At 42.0% G+C, this 20,528-nt stretch overlaps 1 protein-coding gene across 1 annotated transcript in view; it reads left to right on the top strand.

The window, feature by feature from the left end:
• Nucleotides 1-20,528, top strand: part of LOC306753887 (uncharacterized protein) — a gene marked incomplete at both ends in the record, with an annotated part of 35,025 nt that overhangs the window by 5,094 nt on the left and 9,403 nt on the right. The window contains 16 exons of the mRNA XM_079237801.1: nt 814-940; nt 2,748-2,845; nt 3,159-3,373; nt 3,596-3,778; nt 6,138-6,273; nt 8,178-8,400; nt 8,842-9,024; nt 9,156-9,259; nt 9,471-9,625; nt 9,784-9,955; nt 12,908-13,040; nt 13,224-13,324; nt 13,510-13,724; nt 13,999-14,181; nt 16,497-16,632; nt 16,975-17,020. Of these exons, the coding sequence (XP_079093927.1) occupies nt 814-940; nt 2,748-2,845; nt 3,159-3,373; nt 3,596-3,778; nt 6,138-6,273; nt 8,178-8,400; nt 8,842-9,024; nt 9,156-9,259; nt 9,471-9,625; nt 9,784-9,955; nt 12,908-13,040; nt 13,224-13,324; nt 13,510-13,724; nt 13,999-14,181; nt 16,497-16,632; nt 16,975-17,020 (2,410 nt within the window). The remainder of the gene's footprint in view (nt 1-813; nt 941-2,747; nt 2,846-3,158; nt 3,374-3,595; nt 3,779-6,137; nt 6,274-8,177; nt 8,401-8,841; nt 9,025-9,155; nt 9,260-9,470; nt 9,626-9,783; nt 9,956-12,907; nt 13,041-13,223; nt 13,325-13,509; nt 13,725-13,998; nt 14,182-16,496; nt 16,633-16,974; nt 17,021-20,528) is intronic.

The following is a 20,528-nucleotide window of genomic DNA, read 5'->3' as shown; positions in this document are numbered from 1 at the left end:
ATGAATCAGGCAGAGATCTTTTATAACGTTGGTATTTAGAAGTCCATAAGAAAACATTTCAGCAGACACTTTATTTTTTTTTTTAGAAAATGTGTTTCTGAATTTATTTTAATTTTATTTTGGAGAGCGACGGGGAAAGTCTCCGAGATCGACCGGTAGATCACGATCGACGGGTTGGCGACCACTGGTTTAGAGCATTTGGATATTTGCTTCAATAAAACAAATATTGAATCACATTTAATACAGTTATTACAACTTTAACTAACTTTGTGCCTCTTCCACGGAGTGCTAATACCGTTACTGTTTCTAATTTGTATAAAAAAAAGGCGTCCGGCGTCTGTGGGTAGCGATGTTGACTTGATATGCTATCTTAGTAGCTTGACGGAGTTATCCATATGCCATGTGTTCTGGTATTGTCATGTTTTCTTAATTTTTCCGACAAGTGCTTCTTGTCCCTTACTCCCGTAAGCTGTCCATGCTGGATCGGTTCCCGTTGACGCGTCTAGCTTGGGCCAAATTAGTGGCCCATTCGTGGATGTTTTTTAGGGCGCTGATTGGATATCCTATTTTACAAATATTACTGGGTGTATTCCATAGCTCCAAAACACAAATATTGACAATTTGTAAAATCTATTAATATTATTATAATTCTTATAATTAATAATATTATAAAACTTTTTTTTATTTTTGGTGGCTGAAGGTGGGTGGGGTCACGCCTCATGACCCTCTATTGGCCGGCCGCCACTGGAAGTGGGATAACTTGTGTTCACCATTTTTGATCCAGCCCAAACCTTTACTGTTTCTCTGATACAGGCTCATCCCAGAGTCTCCTCGGTGGTTGCTCTCTCAGGGCAGAGTGGAGGAGGCCGAGAGCATCGTGAGGAAGGCCGCTAAGTGGAACAAAGTTCTGGCTCCAATGGTCATCTTTCAAGATTACATTGTAAGTTGACTTGATGATACCTATTGTTGGAACTCTCCATGAAACATATTATGTCATGTGTCAGGACACCAGTCAATTAAAAAGCAAAAATGATGAGGATGATTGTTTTCATTTGCATTTTAAGATTTACAAGCGTACATTTGACACATATCTGGTACAACCAGCAATATTAAACTTACACGGAAAGTATAAAAAAAACGGACACCTTTTGAGAGAGAGAGAGAGAGAGAGAGAGAGAGAGAGAGAGAGAGAGAGAGAGAGAGAGAGAGAGAGAGAGAGAGAGAGAGAGAGAGAGAGAGAGAGAGAGAGAGAGAGAGAGAGAGAGAGAGAGAGAGAGAGAGAGAGAGACTTCACTTCTGTCTTCACAGGGCTTGTTTAGTTCATCACTACCCCTCTGCATTGCGGAGCTTGGTTTGTGTTGTTTTACTACAGATTGCATATTTTCATTCGCTGACTTCTTGCTTCTGTACAGTATGTTTGGTTTTAACGCCCTCTAGCGATTTGGAGAATAATGCAACTAATAGTGCATTGAAAATAAACGCCTTTGTGCATGTTTGGGGCTTGGGCGCCATCTGAGGAGACTCGTGCTACGGTGCTTCACACAAGTATGAACAAAGCTTAAAGAGTCAGAGGAAGAGACTCTGATGTCACCCAGCTCACTTTGTATCCAGATCATTTAGAAAAACCTGTTGATGGCTTTAAAAAAGGAGGGCAGGAAGCGTTCTGGGTCCGTCATAAAAACTAAAGTATCCAGAGAAATGGGCATTTCCAAATGTAGAGTTTAGGGTTGATCCATATGGAGGCTGCAATGTGGAGGTGAGGGTTGAACTTGAAAGCCACCCTATTCTGTACCCCTTGCATATGTGGAAGCAGATGGGTTTGAACCCCTGTGAAACTTAGTAGTGATGTCATGCATAGAGGGCAGGAGGCTGCACAGAGGACTCCCAAGACAAAATCAAAGGGGGCGGGGCTGATCTCCGTGTCTGTGAAAACATTTACTATTTCCGCCATTCACCATTGAAATAACCACTAGTTCTGCTTTAAACTTGTTGAGGAAGTCCCACACACATCGGAACATCAAATGTGATGTCAAGGTATTTGATGTCTGACTAGTCAAGTAAAGGTCGAAATAAGGTCTTGGGATAATAAAGCGTAGTTTACACTTGCCGTAGTGAAGCACCAGAAAACTACGTAATCACGGCCTGCGTGTCATGTGCAAAGGCCGGTTGATGGTTTAAAAAAAAAGGTTCTGCTTCGGTCGTATAAACTAAAGCATCGTCTGCATAAAGCATCAGCTGGTGACTACTGCTGTCTCTTTTGATTTGTAAAGTTGAGAGCTGTCTTTAAAACTGCCTACTACATCGTACTGATGAAGGTAGTGTGCATTATACAGACTACACTGCATTCTGCAGCAGTATAGTATAACACTGTAGAGTTGATTTATTTTTGCAGGATGCTTGTCTTTAGCCTTTTAAACAAGCTCTTAAAAAAATCAAACTCATACCACTATTGCCATTTTATCCATCCATCCATCCATCCATCCATGGATGGAGCTTTGAATTAGTTTTCTGCATGACTTAACTCACCACTTATTTAAACAGCTCATGGTTAAATACGACCCCATGACAGACATAAGATGAGGGGAAACTCAAAATATGAAACAGAACAGTGGAAAGCTATTCCTACAAACAATATAATGTTTTAGTTTAAAACAATACTCACTCATTAAAAAAAGAAAAGCATTTGGGCTCCTTTAAAAGTGCACAACCAAACAGAGGGTGAGACTTGTATTTTTTGTCTCTTGCAGGTTAATAATAAGACGGACCCGAAAGATACCCACAATGCCTTCGACCTGGTGAGGACCAGCAGCATCAGAATCACAACGCTGATCCTCTGTCTGGTGTCGTGAGTAAACACCGTTATTTTAGACAATGATATATTCTGCTTTATCAACAGACGTGGTCAAAACACAATTATACGAAGAGAAGATCTTATCATATGCAGCATATACAGGAATACGCTGACAATGCGGAACACATGAAAACACAGATGGAATGCAGCACATTTTTCTTTTACAATTAAATGTCTTGAATAAAATCCTTGTTTTTAGTATCCACTGCCATAGTGGGGTTTGGGGGGACTCCAAGGTTCTGTATTGGGCCTTCTTCTGTTTAGTTTCTTTATACGTAACGCACATTTAGCACCTTGCCTGGCCCAGGTTTACTTCGTGTACCGGATACTATGGCCTGTCCTTCAACACGTCCCAGCTCCATGCCAACCCCTACATGAGCTGCTTCATCTCTGCCGCCGTGGAGGTGCCAGCATACATTTCCGGCTGGCTGGCTCTGCGATTCTTTCCACGAAGGCGGTCAATCTGCTTCACGTTGCTCCTTGAAGCATCGTCACTGTTTCTCATTCAACTGGTGCCTCAAAGTAAGTGAGAAAGAAAACAAACATGAGTCTGTACTCAAAGATTATTAGAGAATAGAACTACCCTTCATGATCTTTGTAGGTATCTCAAGGTGTTCTGTTACTGACATCTTGCCGCATGATCCGGACACACAGGGAACATTTTTGGGGTTTCTTTTGCTACAGTTTTGTCCGTGTCTCTATTCTGGGAAAAAACTCAAACAAATCTATTTCCTTCTCCTTTAGGTCTATCAAATCTGTCTATGGCACTGGAGATGTTGGCTAAATATGCAGTTACCACCACTTTCTCCATGATGTTTGCCTTCATTGCAGAGCTCTACCCGACACTGCTCAGGAACACAGCGGTGGGGATATGCTCCACTGTTGGCAGACTGGGAAACTGCATCGCACCTTATTTGATAACTCTGAGTGAGTAAATTGGGTTCAAATGATGATTATAACCATTAGTTTGAGATTTCATGTATTAAAACCGCGTGAAGTCTGGGCCGCTAAATCTAATTTCACCAAGTTTAGATGCCATGTATGGAGGACAGAAAATGACTTAAGTATAAATAAATAAATGCATGAGTAAATACCGGAATGAATAAATGCTTAAATACAGAAATAAATAAAGAAATACAGGAAATATAAATATAAGTTATACCTAAACAGGACATTATTAAATAAATCTATTTCTACATTTCTGTATTTCTTCATTTATTTATGTCTGTTTTTCTGTGTTCACATGTATTTCTTCATTTATTTATGCCTGTATTTCTGTGTCCTTGTATGCAAATGAGCTGGAGCGGTCCGAACCTCTGTCTAAAGCATGATTGGTGCGATCGCACCTGGTATGTTATGCTCTACTACGTCTGCCTTGCACATGTTGTTGAAGTTGGCAAGCTCAGCTAACCGTTAGCAGAAGTCGTCGTTAGCACTTGGCAACATGCCATTGTTATTACAAGTCATTTCAAAGCAATTGCGATCTTTAGCAGCCGATTTGGAGCAGGAGTTCTTAACCTTTTTTACCTCGGGGCCCATTCAAATATCAACACTGTATTGGTTTATTAACTAATTGATCTCACTCTTGGTTTGATTTGTATTCAATAACTAACTCAAATCTTCCTACAGTTCAACAAGCAAAAACCGTGTCAAATAAATGACATGATGCAATGTGATCATCACAAAGACATTTATTGATCATGTGTATATAAACCTGCACAGACAACAAGTCATGGAACAAATCAAGCTAATACAATAACTCGTTTAAAGGCTCAAGTCAGGCGTATTAACACACAAATAAGATATTTCTACAAAAACAAGGGGGACTAAAAGAAAAACTGAGATTGTTTTTTTTAATTTATAAAGACATAATGTGGTAATAAAATAAATACATTGCACAATTATTAGGAAAGTATTTTTTTAGGATTAATTGTATTATTGAACTGCTACAGTGCTCTCGGTTAATAAACCTCAACCCTGAATATTTAAAAGTGAGGTTTTTACTTTCTTAGGAGAATATCTGTGTTCACAATTATTGGGCAACGATTAGTGTGCAGACACGTGTGCACACAATTCAAAATAATATTTTTCAAATTAAATAAACTGTAAATAACATTTAAATAAATTGCAAATTAAAATATAGCCTTATGATGTGAATGATACGCTTCAGCAGTCTTCATGTTTGCAGAACCAGAAGTTGCTCTTCATATCTGTGACAGCTGGCTTTCACAGCACATTTGGAGTTGCCAGTCAGTGACAGACAGACATTTTCTGCATCTGTAGTACATCGTCCTTCATCTGGAAAAATCCCACCGGCTTTCCCACGAGTGTTGGATGTTTGGTCTCTAGATGCTACGTTAGCTAGCGAAGCTAGCGTTAGCCCACACAGGCTCAGGGCTCGGCCTTGTTACCTCCGTTCACAAAGCCCTACTTTGTGAAGTCAGGATTATACTTTCACAAACATTTAGACGTTTGGGGGGGTGTTAAGCAGCACTTTCGTCCTCATGTTTTCGTTTTAAATACTTCTTTATAACTTTCGCTACAGGCTAACGGCTGGCTGAGTGTCTTCTTTTGCATATTGGCGCTCGTTAAATAACTGACTAACGCATTACCGCCACCAAGTAGTGGGAAGCTATATTGCAACTGAGCGTCTCGTGGATAACAGTAATATCTCTGCTGTCTTCAATTCATTGCCTATGCGTTCCCGCGGCCCACAGGTGAAAAATGGAACGTTTTTGGCGGCCGTCTAGGTGGCGCTCGCGGCCCAATGGTAACCCTATGGTTAAGAATCACTGGCCTAAACAGCTTTTTGACTTCTCTACAGGGGCCATGTGCTAGGGATCGGTTGCTTCTGTCTTGCTTCCCTACTTGACCAATCCTGTTTAACAATGAGGTTTGGACCGCCCCAGCTCATTTGCATATAAGGACACAGAAATACAGGCATAAATAAATGAAGAAATACATACGGACACATAAATACAGACAGAAATAAATGAAGAAATAGAGAAATATAGAAATAGATTTATTTAATGATGTCCTGTTTAGGTTTCAACTTATATTTATTTATTCCTGTATTTATTTATACATTTATGTAAGCATTTATTTATTCCTGTATTTATTTATACATTTATTTAAGAATTCATTCATTTATTCCTGTATTTATTTATTTATTTATACATTTATTTAAGCATGTATTAATGTATTCCTGTATTTATTCATGCATTTATTTATTTATACTTGAGTAATCTTCTGTCCACCCTCCCCCCCCTTTCTATTTTTTTTTTAGACACCTATCTCTTCCATCTTCCTTATATTATAATGGGGACTCTGGGTTTTGTGGCTGCCTTTGCTGCTCTCTTCCTTCCAGAGAGTTTTGGACGACCTCTACCTGAAACGATACAACAAATGCACAAGAGAGAAAGGTGGGCTGCTTCCTCTGTTATGGAGTTTTATACACTGAGTTTTAATTGAAGGTTGATGTGTTTAACACACTTTATTTTTTACATTGTGGTGTAATAAGTTTAACTTAAGTAAAGGCTCTTAACATTTCCTCCACCACTGGCTGTTTACAACTTGTTTCTGCTGCCCCCAAGTGGCAAGGAAAGGCATTTTGTAAACCTTTTTCTCTTATTGTTGCACAATCTACAGAACCTCGACAGAACCCTATCAGTAATGTTTTATTTTGTCCTTATAAACAGGATAAAGTGTCCATGCATCACTGGAAAAGAAACCCCAATACCTGTGGTACTCCTGGACAGTCCACTGTGATTATCTAGCGCTTTTCTGATGTAGGTGATATGTTGATATTAAATATTATTACCATACTACTTCTTACATTTTTTTAATATTTGAATAATCTTCAAGTTTTTTAGGTTGAGTCAAATATATTTCCTTTTTAAATACATTTGAAAACGGCACTGTGTTTTAAGACGTCAGCATGTAAGATTGAAATGGCAGAATTACATCGTGGGTTGATATACAGTGGCTTGCAAAAGTATTCATACCCCTTGAACGTTTCCACATTTTGTCACATTACACGCCACAAACATAACTATATTTTATTGGAATTTTATGTGAAAGACCAACACAAAGTGTCACACAATTGTGAAGTACAAAGAAAAGTACACATGATTTTAAATTTATTTCACAAATAAAAAACAGAAAAGTGCAGTGTGCAAAATTATTCAGCCCCCTTTTCTCTAAGTGCAACCAATTGCCTTCAGAAGTTGCCTGATGACTGCTGAATGATTGAATGTTGACTGAATGACTAAATAGAGTCCACCTGTGTGTAATCTAATCTCAGTACAAATACAGCTGTTCGGTGACGGCCTCAGAGGTTTCTTAAGAGAATATTGGGGAGCAAACAGGACCATGAAGTCCAAGGAACATACCAGACAGGTCAGAGATAAAGTTGTGGAGAAGTTTAAAGCAGGGTTAGGCTATAAAAATATTTCCCAAGCTTTGAACATGTCACGGAGCACTGTTCAATCCATTATCCGGAAATGGAAAGAGTATGGCACAACTGCAAACCTACCAAGACACGGCCGTCCACCTAAATTTACAGGCCGAACAAGGAGAGCACTGACAAGAGACGCAGCCAAGAGGCCCATGGTGACTCTGTCACCAAAAAAGTAATCTCACGTATCCCTTTGAGTGCCTTTTACATACTTGATATCCAGGCTACAGGTTTATTATCCTAGTTGGGAAATAGAAAATGCACGCATGCGCGTACACGCACGCACGCACACACACGCACGCACGCACGCACGCACGCACGCACGCACGCACGCACGCACACACACAAAACACTTTCTCCATGATGTTTGCCTACATTGCAGAGCGCTACAGTGGCTCGGTGGTGAGCAGGGTTGTCCTTCAATCAGAGGATCGGCGGTTCGATCCCCAGCTCCGCTAGCCCATGTTGATGTGTCCTTGAGCAAGACACTTAACCCTAAAATTGCCCCCGTAGCTGCGCCTACAGTGTATGAATGGTTGATAATCACCTTGCATGATTGCTCCTCTCATCAGTCTGTGAATGGTTGAATGATGTCATGTAGCGTTAAAGAGCTTTAAGTGGTCGGAAGACTAGAAAAGCACTGTACGGGTCCATTTGGGGGGCATTTGTTTGAACAGACATAAGTTTCTACTACAGCAAGCATATGAGTGACTAGTTTACTTTTTATAGCCTCCATGTTTGGAAACTCTGGCAGCATACCAGCGTGCCCAGATACAAGGTGTGGCTTGTATGGCAGTTGAGGGGAGGGAAAAACTCATTTCTAGTGCAGTAGAAAAATAAGTACATGCAATAAACAAGTGTATGGGACAGTTCAGGCTCTGAGACCATGAAGGATTACGAAGACTCTGTCGCTTTTTTGGGTCAGTGGGGACGTTTCCAGCAGGTCGTCTTCTTCCTGCTCTGTGCCAGCATTCTGCCAAATGGATTTGGTGCTTTCTCCGTTGTCTTCTTGACTGACGCCCCCCTCCACCACTGCCTGGTTCCTGAGGCCAATTTGACTCAAGTCTGGCTCAATGCCATCATCCCGATAGAGGTAGTTATGTTATGTTGACACATTGGTTTCTCATTATTAGTTACACGTATTCAACAATTCCAAAGGTGAGCCAGGCTGAAAGACTGGAAAGTATTTTATACAATAAGTAACTTATTTTGTATTTGTTCTGGTATTTTTAGGCTTATCTAATCAATAATACAAACATAAAAATAATCAGATGTGCACAAAATAACATCATAATTTAATTTACAGCGTCAAACATTCTGCACTGATTTGGGCTCACCAACGTGAGAACTTTGGCAATTAGTGATATTACGGTTGTTTGGCCAGAATTGTTATGCTATTACAATACTTTGATGCATGGCTTTCGAGTTGATGTATTTTTAAGGAGCCTTATGAAGCGGTCCTGCTACAGTTTATGGTTTTATGTGAAATGTTACTAATGCCACTTACAGAGGTTTGTGTCATTGTGACCGTGAGGTGGTGAATGGTAAACAGCAGCTGAGCAGATGCAGCAGGTTCAGGCTGGACGTGGTCAGAAATCTCTCTGCTCAGGGATTCATTCCTGGCAGGGACGTCAACCTCACTGACCTGGAGCAGGAGGGCTGTGTGGACGGCTGGAGCTACAGCAGAGACGTCTACCAGTCCACCATCGTCTCTGAAGTGAGGGTTGTTCAGTAACTAAAATAACACTACGCAACTGTTTCCTATGTTTTGCTAAGGAAGGAAATGTTTGATGGATTATTTTTCTTCTCAGAAATAAAGGTTATTTTTCTTTGTTCATGAATGGATAGTTTGACCTGGTGTGTCGAGAGCAGTGGAAGCAGCCGTTCACCTCAACAGTTTACTTCCTGGGAGTTCTTGTTGGAGCCTTCTTCTCAGGACAGCTCTCAGACAGGCACTGAACACACCATCTCATAATTAAATTATAAACACATAATATTCTTAGAACCTTTTAATTCTTGCTGAAAATGTCCTTGCTTAACTTTTGCCAAATGAAAAACACAGTATATCAAAAATAATAAGATACATTTAAACTAATAGGATCTTTAGCAACCGTTACTGTAAACAATTAAAGACATTGATCTCTTCTCGTTGTTTGAATCTAGGTTTGGAAGAAAGCCTGTTTTCTTTGCCACAATGGCACTTCAGACAATTTTTTCTTTTTCTCAAGTCTTCTCACCTTCATGGATTGCGTTTGCCATCCTCTCCTTCATCAGCAGTATGGGACAGATCTCCAACTATGCATCTGCTTTTGTGCTGGGTAAAAGTGTACATTTTGTGCTTTAGAACAACAAATAATACTTTTCTACAGTTCGTGATGTTGAACAAATTACATATATTGTGTGTGCTGTGCAAGTCTTGTTGTATCACTTGTTTCAACTTACTTTACCTATTTACCCGCATGTTTCTCTCTTTCAGGCAATGAGATCTTGACTGGCAATGTACGGGTCCTGTTCTCATCACTGGGTGTGTGCCTGTGGTTTGCCTTTGGCTACATGATGCTGCCTCTTTTTGCTTACCTTTTCAGGGGCTGGAAATCTCTCCTGTTGGCTATCTCTCTGCCTGGCCTGCTCTACATCCCGCTCTGGTGGTAGGTTGTACTCATGACAGTTAAAACATTTTTCATGTTAAGGTTACTATATCATCCATCCATTTACTACCTCAGAAGGATAAGGAGAAATAAATGGCAGAAGGCTAGGCAAGATAGTCCAGATACCCCTCACTTCAGCAACGCTGCACTCCCTGGGGGATCTTTAGGGGTCCCCAGGCCAGGTGAGATATATAATGCCTCCAACCTGTTTATGGTCTTCTACAAGTTGGACCTCCAAAGTGAAGTGCCCTGGAGGCATCCTGATTAGATGCCCGAACCACCTCAACTCGCTCTTTTTGAAGGTGAAACAGCTCTTTGAGATCCTTCCGAATGTCTGAGCCCCTCTTGCTATCTCTGAAGTTGAGCCCAACCACCCTGGGAGGAAAGTAATGTCAGCTGCAGTGTTAGTCTTTCAATCACTTAAAAAGTTGTACCATAGATTAGTAACTACCCTGGCGGAGGCCAATAATCGGCAAAAACACATTTAGCATTCTATTCAATTCAGTTTATTTTGTAGAGCCCAAAATCACAAATACAAATTTGCCTGGGCAGAAGCAATATATGTCATGTGTACAGAATGAACAATGTAACACACTTACAGCACATTCAATGAATGTGACTGATACATTATTCATATAATGAGTAGCCACGATCCATGGCAGGGGGCAGGACCGGCTCCAGACAAAGCCACAATCCATCGCAGCAGGCAGGACCGGTTCCAGACAGCCACGATCCATGGAAACGTGAGGCGAGGAAGCACAGAGGCTCCTGGGAAGAGGTAGCATTAGTGATGTGCATTGAAGAGACAATAATTTATCCAGAAGGAGAGAGAAAAGAGGAGAAGAGGAGAAAGGAGCTAAGATGTCCCCAAGCAGTCTAGGCCTGAGATGAAAACGCAGCATATCTAGGGGCTGGACCCGGGCAAACCTGAGCCAGCCCTAACTATAAGCGCTATCAAAGAGGAAAGTCTTAAGTGTACTCTTAAATGAGGTGACTGTGCCTACTGCCCGGACTGAAAGTGAAAGCTGGTTCCACAGAAGAGGAGCTTGATAACTGAAGGCTCCGGCCCCCATCCTACTTTTTAAGACTCTAGGAACCACAAGTAAGCCTGCATTCAGTGAGCGCAGCTCTCTAGAGGGATAATATGGCACTATAAGCTCCTTAAGATATGATGGTGCAGTGGAGAGCAGCTAATACAGGAGAAATGTGATCTCTCTTCCTAGTCCTCGTTAGTACACAAGTTGCAGCATCCTGGATCAACTGAAGAGACCCAAGAGACTTACTGGGGCAGCCTGATAATAAGGAGTTACAGTATTCCAGTCTTGAAGTAACAAATGCGTGGATCAACGTTTCTGCATCGCTTTGAGACGAGATAAGACGGCATAGCAATGAAAAGTTAATGAAGTGTTTTCTGATAATATTGCCTAAAGGAAGCATATACGGTGAATAAAATTGGTCCAAGCACAGAATCTTGAGGAACTCCATGACGAACGGCGGTGATCATCAAGGCTTCATCGTTTACATATACAAACTGAAATCGATCTGATAAATAGGACTTAACCAGCTTAGTGCAATACCTTTAATAACAATTGACTGGACCAGTCTCTGTAATAAGATGTCATGGTCAATGGTGTCAAATGTCACCAGTGCTGTCTCTGTGCTATGATGCTTTCTAAATCCTGACTGAAAGTCCTCAAATAAACTATTGTTATGTAGAAAGTCACACAACTGGTTTGCAACTACTTTCTAAAGTTTCTTAGAGAGGAAGGAAAGGTTAGAGATAGGTCTGTAGTCTTGTTTTTCTGCTGAGAACATAAATACAGCTCTCAGTCAAGGACTGCAAGTCTTATACCAACAGTCCAGTGCCACATACTCCCACAGTACTCCCCAAAGGAGTCCAAATGGAAACCTATTGTAAGCCCTCACCAAGTCCACAAAACACATGTAGACCTGGGCAAACTCCCATAATCTCCAACAACTCTTAAACACATCCTTGTGTTTGCTTTGGCTACTACTGTTGCTGCAGCCTTTCTTGGCCTGGGGTACTTGCCTGGTGCTTCAGGAGACCCCTGCGGTAATATCTGCTCTATCCGATTGTCCAAGATATATGGCCTCAGATTTGATGATATGACCACAAAGTCGATCATTGATCTTTTAGTATCAACTACACTTATGTATCCCCCTCTGATCGAACATTGCTTTTGTTATGGACAGTCCACAAAGTCCATCAACAAAACATCACTCAATTTCAGATAAGAAAGTCATTCCTACCAGTCACCCCCTCTAGATTTCTCCAGTGTTGCCCATGAGTGTTGAAGTCCCCCAGAAGAACTATAGTTCCTAGATCGTATCCTCGCTTGGATGCCACCTAGAGACTCCAAGAAGTGCGGATCCTCTGAGCTGCTGTTTGGCGCAAAGGCACAAACAACAGTTAGCGGCTTGCCCTCAGCGACCCACATTCCCATAGAGGCAACCCTCTTCAGCAGCACCAGCACTCGGCCGGCTGTGAATATCTGGCACCTCTTACCCAGGGCGACTCCAGAAAAGGAGATAATTCTCCAGGAGCTTGGTTCCAGAACCAGTGTTATGTGTAGAGGTGAGCTGAACTGTTTATACAGCTCAACATCCTGAACCCGCTCTTATTCCTTATCAAAAGTAAAGTTGATTTTCCACATCCTCAGAGCCAGTCTGTGATGCGAAGGGTGAGCACCCATGAGTTCTCACCTTTTTGCCTGCTGTCCGGCTTACAATGCACCCAACCCCACTGCTTATCCCTGCGGGTGCTGGTACCTTAAATTACACCATAAATGTCATGATTTTGCTCCTGTCAGAAGATGAAAACAATCATTTGGCTCTTTTACTATAGAAATATCCTAACGTGTATTCACCCTTACTTTAAGCCCCTCGAATCGAGCCTGATCCTTTTTGTTTCTCTCATGAAAACTGAGGCAGGCTCATCCCAGAGTCTCCTTGTTGGTTGCTCTCTCGGGGAAGAGTGGAGGAGGCTGAGAGCATCGTCAGAAAGGCTGCTAAGTGGAACAAAGTCGATGCTCCACTGGTCATTTTTGAAGATTACAGCGTACATGTAGGTTTGCCCCAAACCTAACACAATGTGTACACATTGTTAGTACAATTCATCTCATTGGCAGCAATGTATACCACATTTTATGACAATTCTTCCAGCAGTTGTTGAGATATTTAATTCTGGACCAATGTGGTGGAATGATACGTCGAACTGCTGTTGAGACAGAGGTGTTGTATCTTGCAGGCTGATGAGTCAAAGACACACCCAAAGGAACAACACACTATCTTCAACCTGCTGAGGACAAAAAACATCAGAAACACAACGGTCATTCTGTGCCTGGTGTGGTGTGTATTTTTTTTTTTACATTTGGTCATTTACAGTGATGAACTTACTTGGTTTGGTCCTTCTCTCATTTGTTTGGTATTTTTACTGAAAGTCCTGAGTCTAATGGTCTTGGTCGTGTCAAATGTTGTTTCTGTGCAGATTTCCATTGAAACCTCTCTGTTGTCTCTATCTCATGTCTTCCCAGGTTCAGTCTGAGTATCGGATACTATGGCTTGGCCCTGAACACGTCACAATTTCACGCTAACCCTTACATCAGTTGCTTCATCTCAGCAGCTGTAGAGGTACCAGCATACATTACCAGCTGGCTTGCGCTGCGATACTTTCCACGAAGGCTATCTGTTATTTGTATTTTGCTCCTTGGAGGATTGTCGCTGTTTTCCCTTCAACTGGTGCCTGAAAGTAAGCAGTGACATGACGTGGTACTTTTAGTATTTCCAAGCAAATATCTTTAGCCCACCGATTCAGCATTGCACTCATAACATTTAGAAAGCAGATAAAAAAATCTTAAAATCTGGTGGCCACATTACACCAGTGGCGGGCCGTGGATTTGGTACCTACGCCTGCTCTGTCTGTTTAGTTTAACAAATGTCTTTAACACACAGTTAAATGCATTTGATCTGTGCGGAGTGGATCATTCAGGGACTTACCTAGACAAACTGTTCTTTCCTTTCAGGTTTATCAGAACTGGCTGTTGCTTTGCAGATGCTGGGTAAATTTGTTATTACCGGCGGTACATCCCTGATGTATGCATACACAGCAGAGCTTTACCCAACAGTGCTCAGGAACACAGCGACAGGGACGTGCACTGCTGTTTCCAGAGTGGGAGGTTCCATTGCACCTTTTTTGTTACAGCTAAGTGAGTAAACCATTCTCTTGTCGTGATTACTCAGTAATTACGTGATTTGTTTTTATCCAAGTTATCATTTTAAGTTACTGTAAGGGACTTTAACGGATTATGAAACCATCTCAAATTAATACTGAGTCTTCTATATGACCTTCATAGATTGGCTATTTCTATATAGTTATTCTTAATGCATGTCATCGGTGCCACCGGTCGGTTTCTGTGCAAAATGCAAAGATGAAACCATGTAGGTTCACCATGTAGTACAGTGGCGGGCCGTGCATTTTGGACCAGGGCCTTCAGTGCCGTCTGATATTGTTTACATAAATACGCACATGCTGCGTCATTAACGGACAATGTACTTCACCTTATTAATAAAACAACACCACGATGTAGCGTAGTTTGCACAAGACGGAAACCACTTTTATTCTCGTTCCACACTTCACTAGAACGTTTCCTCTCCTTCTTTCCTTCCGTTTTTCCCTTCACAATAAAAGCCTCAGAAACGCAGGAGGCAGTGGCATCAACGGTGGGTGCCGGCGGTGAGCCAAGCGGGGTAAAAAACAACACAAAAAGCAGAAAAAACAGTTGACTCACCCGATGCTGTTCACCTGATAAAGACAAAGTCCATCCTTCTCTTAGTTAACAATTAAGAAGTGTGCTTCATGGATGCCAGTGAGTATCCCCTCCATAAGAAAAGGCATGAAGTAAAACCGCCACCAAAGCCGGTTATACTCCTCCTTCAGCCATTAAGTGTTAAAACACTAAACATAACTTATCTTATGTTTCAGCATGAACTCTTTTTAATCCTGGCAGCAAGGTAGCTTTCTGTTGTGTTGATAGAAGTCGTTCTAGTCAACCAATCACAGCGCATGTTAATGGTCACGCGGGCCCTGTGATGAATCAGACGTCCAGACATTCTAGAAGACTGTTTTATCTAGTCTAACCAGGTTACTTCTCCCACAGAGAAAGATAGGTGAAATGTATGGATAAGAGGTGCTGTTAACCAGCTCCAAGCATGCCATACAAGAGGCCTGAAGCAGAGGAACAGATGAAGACATGAGCTGTGCAGTGAGAAAATAAGATAATAGGGAGAAAAAATATTATAATACATGTATTGTATGTAATGGAAGATTTTCCTATAGATCTGTTATAAAGGAATGAGGTCTCTGAATCAAAGTTGTCTTAAGGAAAAGTCTGTTACGATCTGTGTTACAGGCTACTGGCCTGTAACACAGAATTCAAAGAAACAATGGTCATCAGCCCCTTTTATAAACCCCATGAGGTCTCTGCCTCCAACCCCCCCATGAAGGAACCCGGACTAGCTGAGTTTGTTTTGAGAGACATGACCCAGCTCTGTTCCCACCAAACACATTTACACTTCCTCACAATCACCACCCTATCTGTTTACGACCCCTTCATATACAAATTGGGGAAGATCAAACAACCCTTTGATCCCAGTACCTCATGCTTCTCCTCTCAATTTGACTCTGAGGGTCCTTTAAGGTTCAATTTAGACTCTCTTAACCTCACAAGATTACAACACTATATTTTACCATTACATGTATTTGTGAAAAACAATTACATTATGAAATAGCTATAACTTTTAATTATTAAAAAACAATTGAAAAAATTAAATAACATAATAAATTAGTGTTTAGGCCAGCAGAGAAGGCTTCGAAGGCCCTGACGGCCCGCCACTGGTCTAGAAGTATGTCATGATCGACCATGTCGAATGCATCACTGAGATCCACTAATACAAAGAATTAAGTTCTGCCACTGTCTGCTTAAGTGGATGTTGTTGAAAACCTTAACAAGAGCAGTTTCAGTACTGTGGTGTTGACGATAGCCGGACTGGAAGACATCAAAACAGTTATTTTTGGCCAAGACGTTTTTCAGCTGTTGAGAAACTTTTTTTCCCCATTATTTTACTTAAAAATGGGAGGTTCGATATTGGCCTAAAATGTTTCATTATTTTGGGGTCTAAACTGTGCCTTCTTTAGGAGTAGCCCCAGTTGGGCCTCTGGCACCGACCAAATCCAGCTTCACTACAGCCCTTACCCTGGCAGACAGGAGGATAGGCGGATAGTAGTTTTCTAAAGGAACTCTGGCGCTTAGATACACTACCACCTTTGTCAACAGGGAACACCAAAATCAAAAAAATCAACACAAAATGAAAGTTCCTGTAGTAACTTCAAACAGATAAGCATCTGATGTTAACTATTTTTAGTTTGGATGCTAAACATACTGATTAATTCACATACAGTAAATATTTACAGTGCATAATAAACACAGGACATCTTTCATCCAAATGTTCTCTTCTCTTACAGGTGGATACTTTAAGTACCTGCCTTATATTGTAATGGCAACTCTAGCTTTTGTGTCTGCCTTTGCTGCGGTCTTCCTGCCAGAGAGTTTAGGACGACCTCTACCTCAAACTATTCAACAGATGCATGGAAGAGAAAGGTGGGTTCCTTTAGGAATACATACATTTTCATAAACTCGTCCTATGTCAATACACTTATATAGACTGCAGACGGAGATCAGCTATCTTGGGAACTCTGGCACATTTACGTTGAGGTGAAAACTGAAATGTTAATTAATGTGCACTGTCCCTGGTAAATAAATTAACATTGAATATCATCTAGTAGACAGTCATCCTGGCTGAAAAAACGGTTCAGGCAAGAAAATAGAAATAAAAATGAACAGAAGTGAAAAGATATTCAAAATTTGTAGCTTTTTCATATATATTTTTCTCTATTCAGAAATTCACATGATGGTTTGTTTATTTTTCTTTTGTCACTACAGCTTGAAGTGCCCATTCATCACAAGAAGAGCACATTCAAACACTCAGGTGCTTTTCGAAAGTCGACTCTAAAACATTACTGAAATTAGATATTCATAAATACTGCACTTTTAACTCTAGCTGCACGCGTATCTTTGCTATGCTCAGTACAAGTGGATTTAATGGCATTATATGAACAAGAAAAGACATTAAAATACTTAAAACGTGACTAAAACATTTTGTAGTAAAATCAAATTGTGCTTGCAGTCTTTGCATGTGATCTCAGATGACAAATATGGATATAAAATATGAACTGAGTGTGAGTGTTAAATGTGATGTAAAAGATGATGTAAAAGATGCACTATAACATCCTAAACTGGGTCTGATTAAATTGTTAATTTATTGAAACTATGTTTTATTTTCATGTGCTGTTGAACTTTAATTGTGTTATTACACACATTTTTATTGTTTACAACAGTGAATACGGGTACCGTGTGAATATGATAATGATTGCATTGCTGCTGAGCATGATTAGTGCAGAGAATTGTTGTGCTTTTCTTTTCCCAGTATTTTGATGCCGTTGCAAAGAAATCATTAGTTTCGTGGAGATATTTTACAACAGTGATTCTCAACTGGTGGGTGGGTCGCGGACCCGTTTTCAGTTGCCTGGGAAAAAAAATAAATATATATCTTCTTTTTTTTCATTCTGTGGTTTTATTTTGAAGGGACTTTTTGATGCAGCGGAGTGTCGTTTGTTTGCCGGCTCTGGTTTCATCTTATTTTCCACTTGTCCCTGCATGTTTTCAGCAGCGTGTGGTTGGGTCAAACCATCCTGATATGGGGGAGACCCTGGGTTTTTAGGATAATTAAATTAAACAGCCTACTGAATATAAAATTCACAGCTGATGGCGCTTCCTGCATGACAGGAAAACACTTGGGGGTTGTGAGGAGAATTCTTTACAAAACTCCGAATGCAACTTGGCACCCTTGTTTTTTTGCATCGAGAGGCCCTGGCCTTCTACCGGCGTAATGCGTGTTATTTATTAATTATTTACGTCAGTTTTTTAAAATTCTGATTGTGACTCATCAAACCAACAGTCGGGAAGACTGAATGAAAGGACGTAACATGTTGTAAAACGTGTTTTAACTAGATGGTAAATCAGAAAAGAAATCTATTTTATAACTTGAGTTTAATCTGTGATCGTCTTCACTCTGGTATGAAACTCCAGCGATCAGTCCGCTCAGCTGCAGCGTCCAATCAAATAACAGATGAACAGCGTTAAAACACTTCCTGGAAGCCTGCTCTCGGTCTCCTCGATCATGGCTCCGTCGAGATCCCTCCTCGCTCCTCAGAGCAGAATAAGAGCTTTGGGACGGCCGTCAAGATGGCGACACAGAACCACTTCCGGTTCGATCGAGGAGCGAGGAAACGACAATTTAGAGACTTGGGATGTACCCACAGAGTCCACAGGAAAATTCTCTTCAGCGGCAGCTTCTTCTTCTACAAGTATAAGTGGCGGATTGCAACCAACTTGACTAGGTGCATACCGCCCGCGCCACCCAATGTACTGGAGTGTGTGTGCAGGGTGCTTTGCTGTCTCTGTGAGGAATTACAGTACAGAACCTCCTTGCTGGCCTTCAAAGTCAAAAGTCAAAGTCAGTTTTATTGTCACTTCCTCCATTTGTGCAAACATACAGAGGACCTGAAATTATGTTTCTCTACTGTCTGACATAAAGTGAATAGTGCAAAACAGTTGAAAAAGTAAAAGATAGACAACATATAAACTACATATAAACAACATAAATTGGGAAACTAAATAAGTGTGCGTTAATAGCAGCGGTCAGACAGTTTAGCAGCAGAAGCAGACATGAGTCTAGATGTGGGAGTGGTGAGGTAGAGAGTTCAGCTTCCTGACAGCTTGGTGAATAAAGCTAGTTGACAGCCTGGTGGTGCGAGCCCGGAGGGTCCGGTATCTCTTCTTAGGGGGCAGGAGGCTGAAGAGACCGTGTGAGGGGTGGCAGGGGTCGCTCACAATCCTGGTCGCTGCAGGGAGGGGAAGGGAGTGAGGCACCAATGATTCTTCCAGCTGCATTCACTATGCACTTCAGGGCTTTCCTGCTGTAGTCTGTACAGCTTCCGCCCACACAGTGATGCAGTTGGTCAGGATGCTCTCGATGGTGCCACGGTAGAAGGTGCACATGATGGGTGGGGGGCTTCCTGCTTTCCTCAGTTTGCGGAGGAAGTAGAGGCGCCTCTGTGCTTTCTTTGCCAGGGATTTAGTGTTGGCTGTCCACGAGAGGTCCTCACTGATGTCCACCCCCAGGAACTTGGTGCTGCTGACTCGCTCAATGTCAGTACCGTTGATGGTTAGTGGTGGGTTTGGGTGTGGCCTTTCCAGAAGTCCACAACAATCTCCTTGGTCTTGCTGTTGTTCAGCAGGAGGTTATTGTCTCTGCACCACGTGGTCAGAAGGTTGACCTCCTTCCTGTAGTGGGTCTCGTCATCCTTGGTGATGAGACCTATCAGAGTAGTGTCGTCTGCGAACTTGACCATGTGATTGGTGCTGTAGGTGGTTTTGCAGTCGTGTGTCAGCAAGGTGAAGAGCAGTGGACTGAGCACACAGCCCTGAGGGGCACCTGTACTCAGAGTGATGCTGCTTGAGGTGTTGTTGCCGACGCGTACTGCTTGTGGCCTCTCACTGAGAAAGTCCAGCAGCCAGTTACACAGCGAGGTGTTGAGCCCCAGCTGGTCAAGTTTGCAGATGAGTTGTTGTGGGATGATGGTGTTGAATGCTGAACTAAAGTCTATGAACAGCATTCACACATATGAGTCTTTTTTGTCCAGGTGAGTGAGGGCTGGGTGGAGAGCAGAGCAGATTGCATCCTCCGTGGACCGTTTGGCATGGTATGCAAACTGGAAAGGGTCCAGGTTGGGGGGAGAATGGAATTGATATGCGACATGACTAGTCGTTCAAAGCACTTCATTATTATGGGGGTAAGTGCCACTGGACGATAGTCATTAAAGGAGGATGGAGTGGATTTCTTTGGCACAGGTATGATGGTGGTGGCCTTGAAGCATGATGGAACAACAGCTTGTCTCAGAGAAGTATTAAAAACATCTGTGAAGACATCCTTAAGCTCATCTACGCAGTCCCTCAACACACGACCAGGGATGTTGCCTGGACCTGTTGCCTTGCGGGTGTTGATAGTGGAGAGAGTCCTCTTCACGCTGGCAGCAGACAGGCACAGAACCTGATCATGGGGAGGAGGCAGAGTCTTGTGTGGACAAGTACTGTTCTGTGCTTCAAATCGTGCAAAGAAGCTGTTGAGGCACATTTAGCAGAGTGATGTTGCTGTCGCAGGTCTGTGGCGCGGGTTTGTAGTCTGTGATGGTCTAAATGCCCTGCCACAGGCTCCGTGTGTCTCTGCTGTCTTTAAAGTGACGGGTTATCTTGTTTGTGTAATCCTGTTTTGCTTTCCTGATGCCGTGGGACAGGTCGGCTCTCGCTCTTCTCAGGTCCGTTTCGTCCCCAGCTCTGAAGGCCTTGTTTCTGGCCCTCAGCAGCCGATGGACTTC

Source organism: Taurulus bubalis (assembly GCF_910589615.1).
Source record: "Taurulus bubalis genome assembly, chromosome: 2".
In the NCBI taxonomy this organism is placed as follows: domain Eukaryota; kingdom Metazoa; phylum Chordata; class Actinopteri; order Perciformes; family Cottidae; genus Taurulus; species Taurulus bubalis.
Note: the sequence above shows the minus strand (reverse complement) of the source record. Positions and strands in the feature narration are given on the sequence as shown.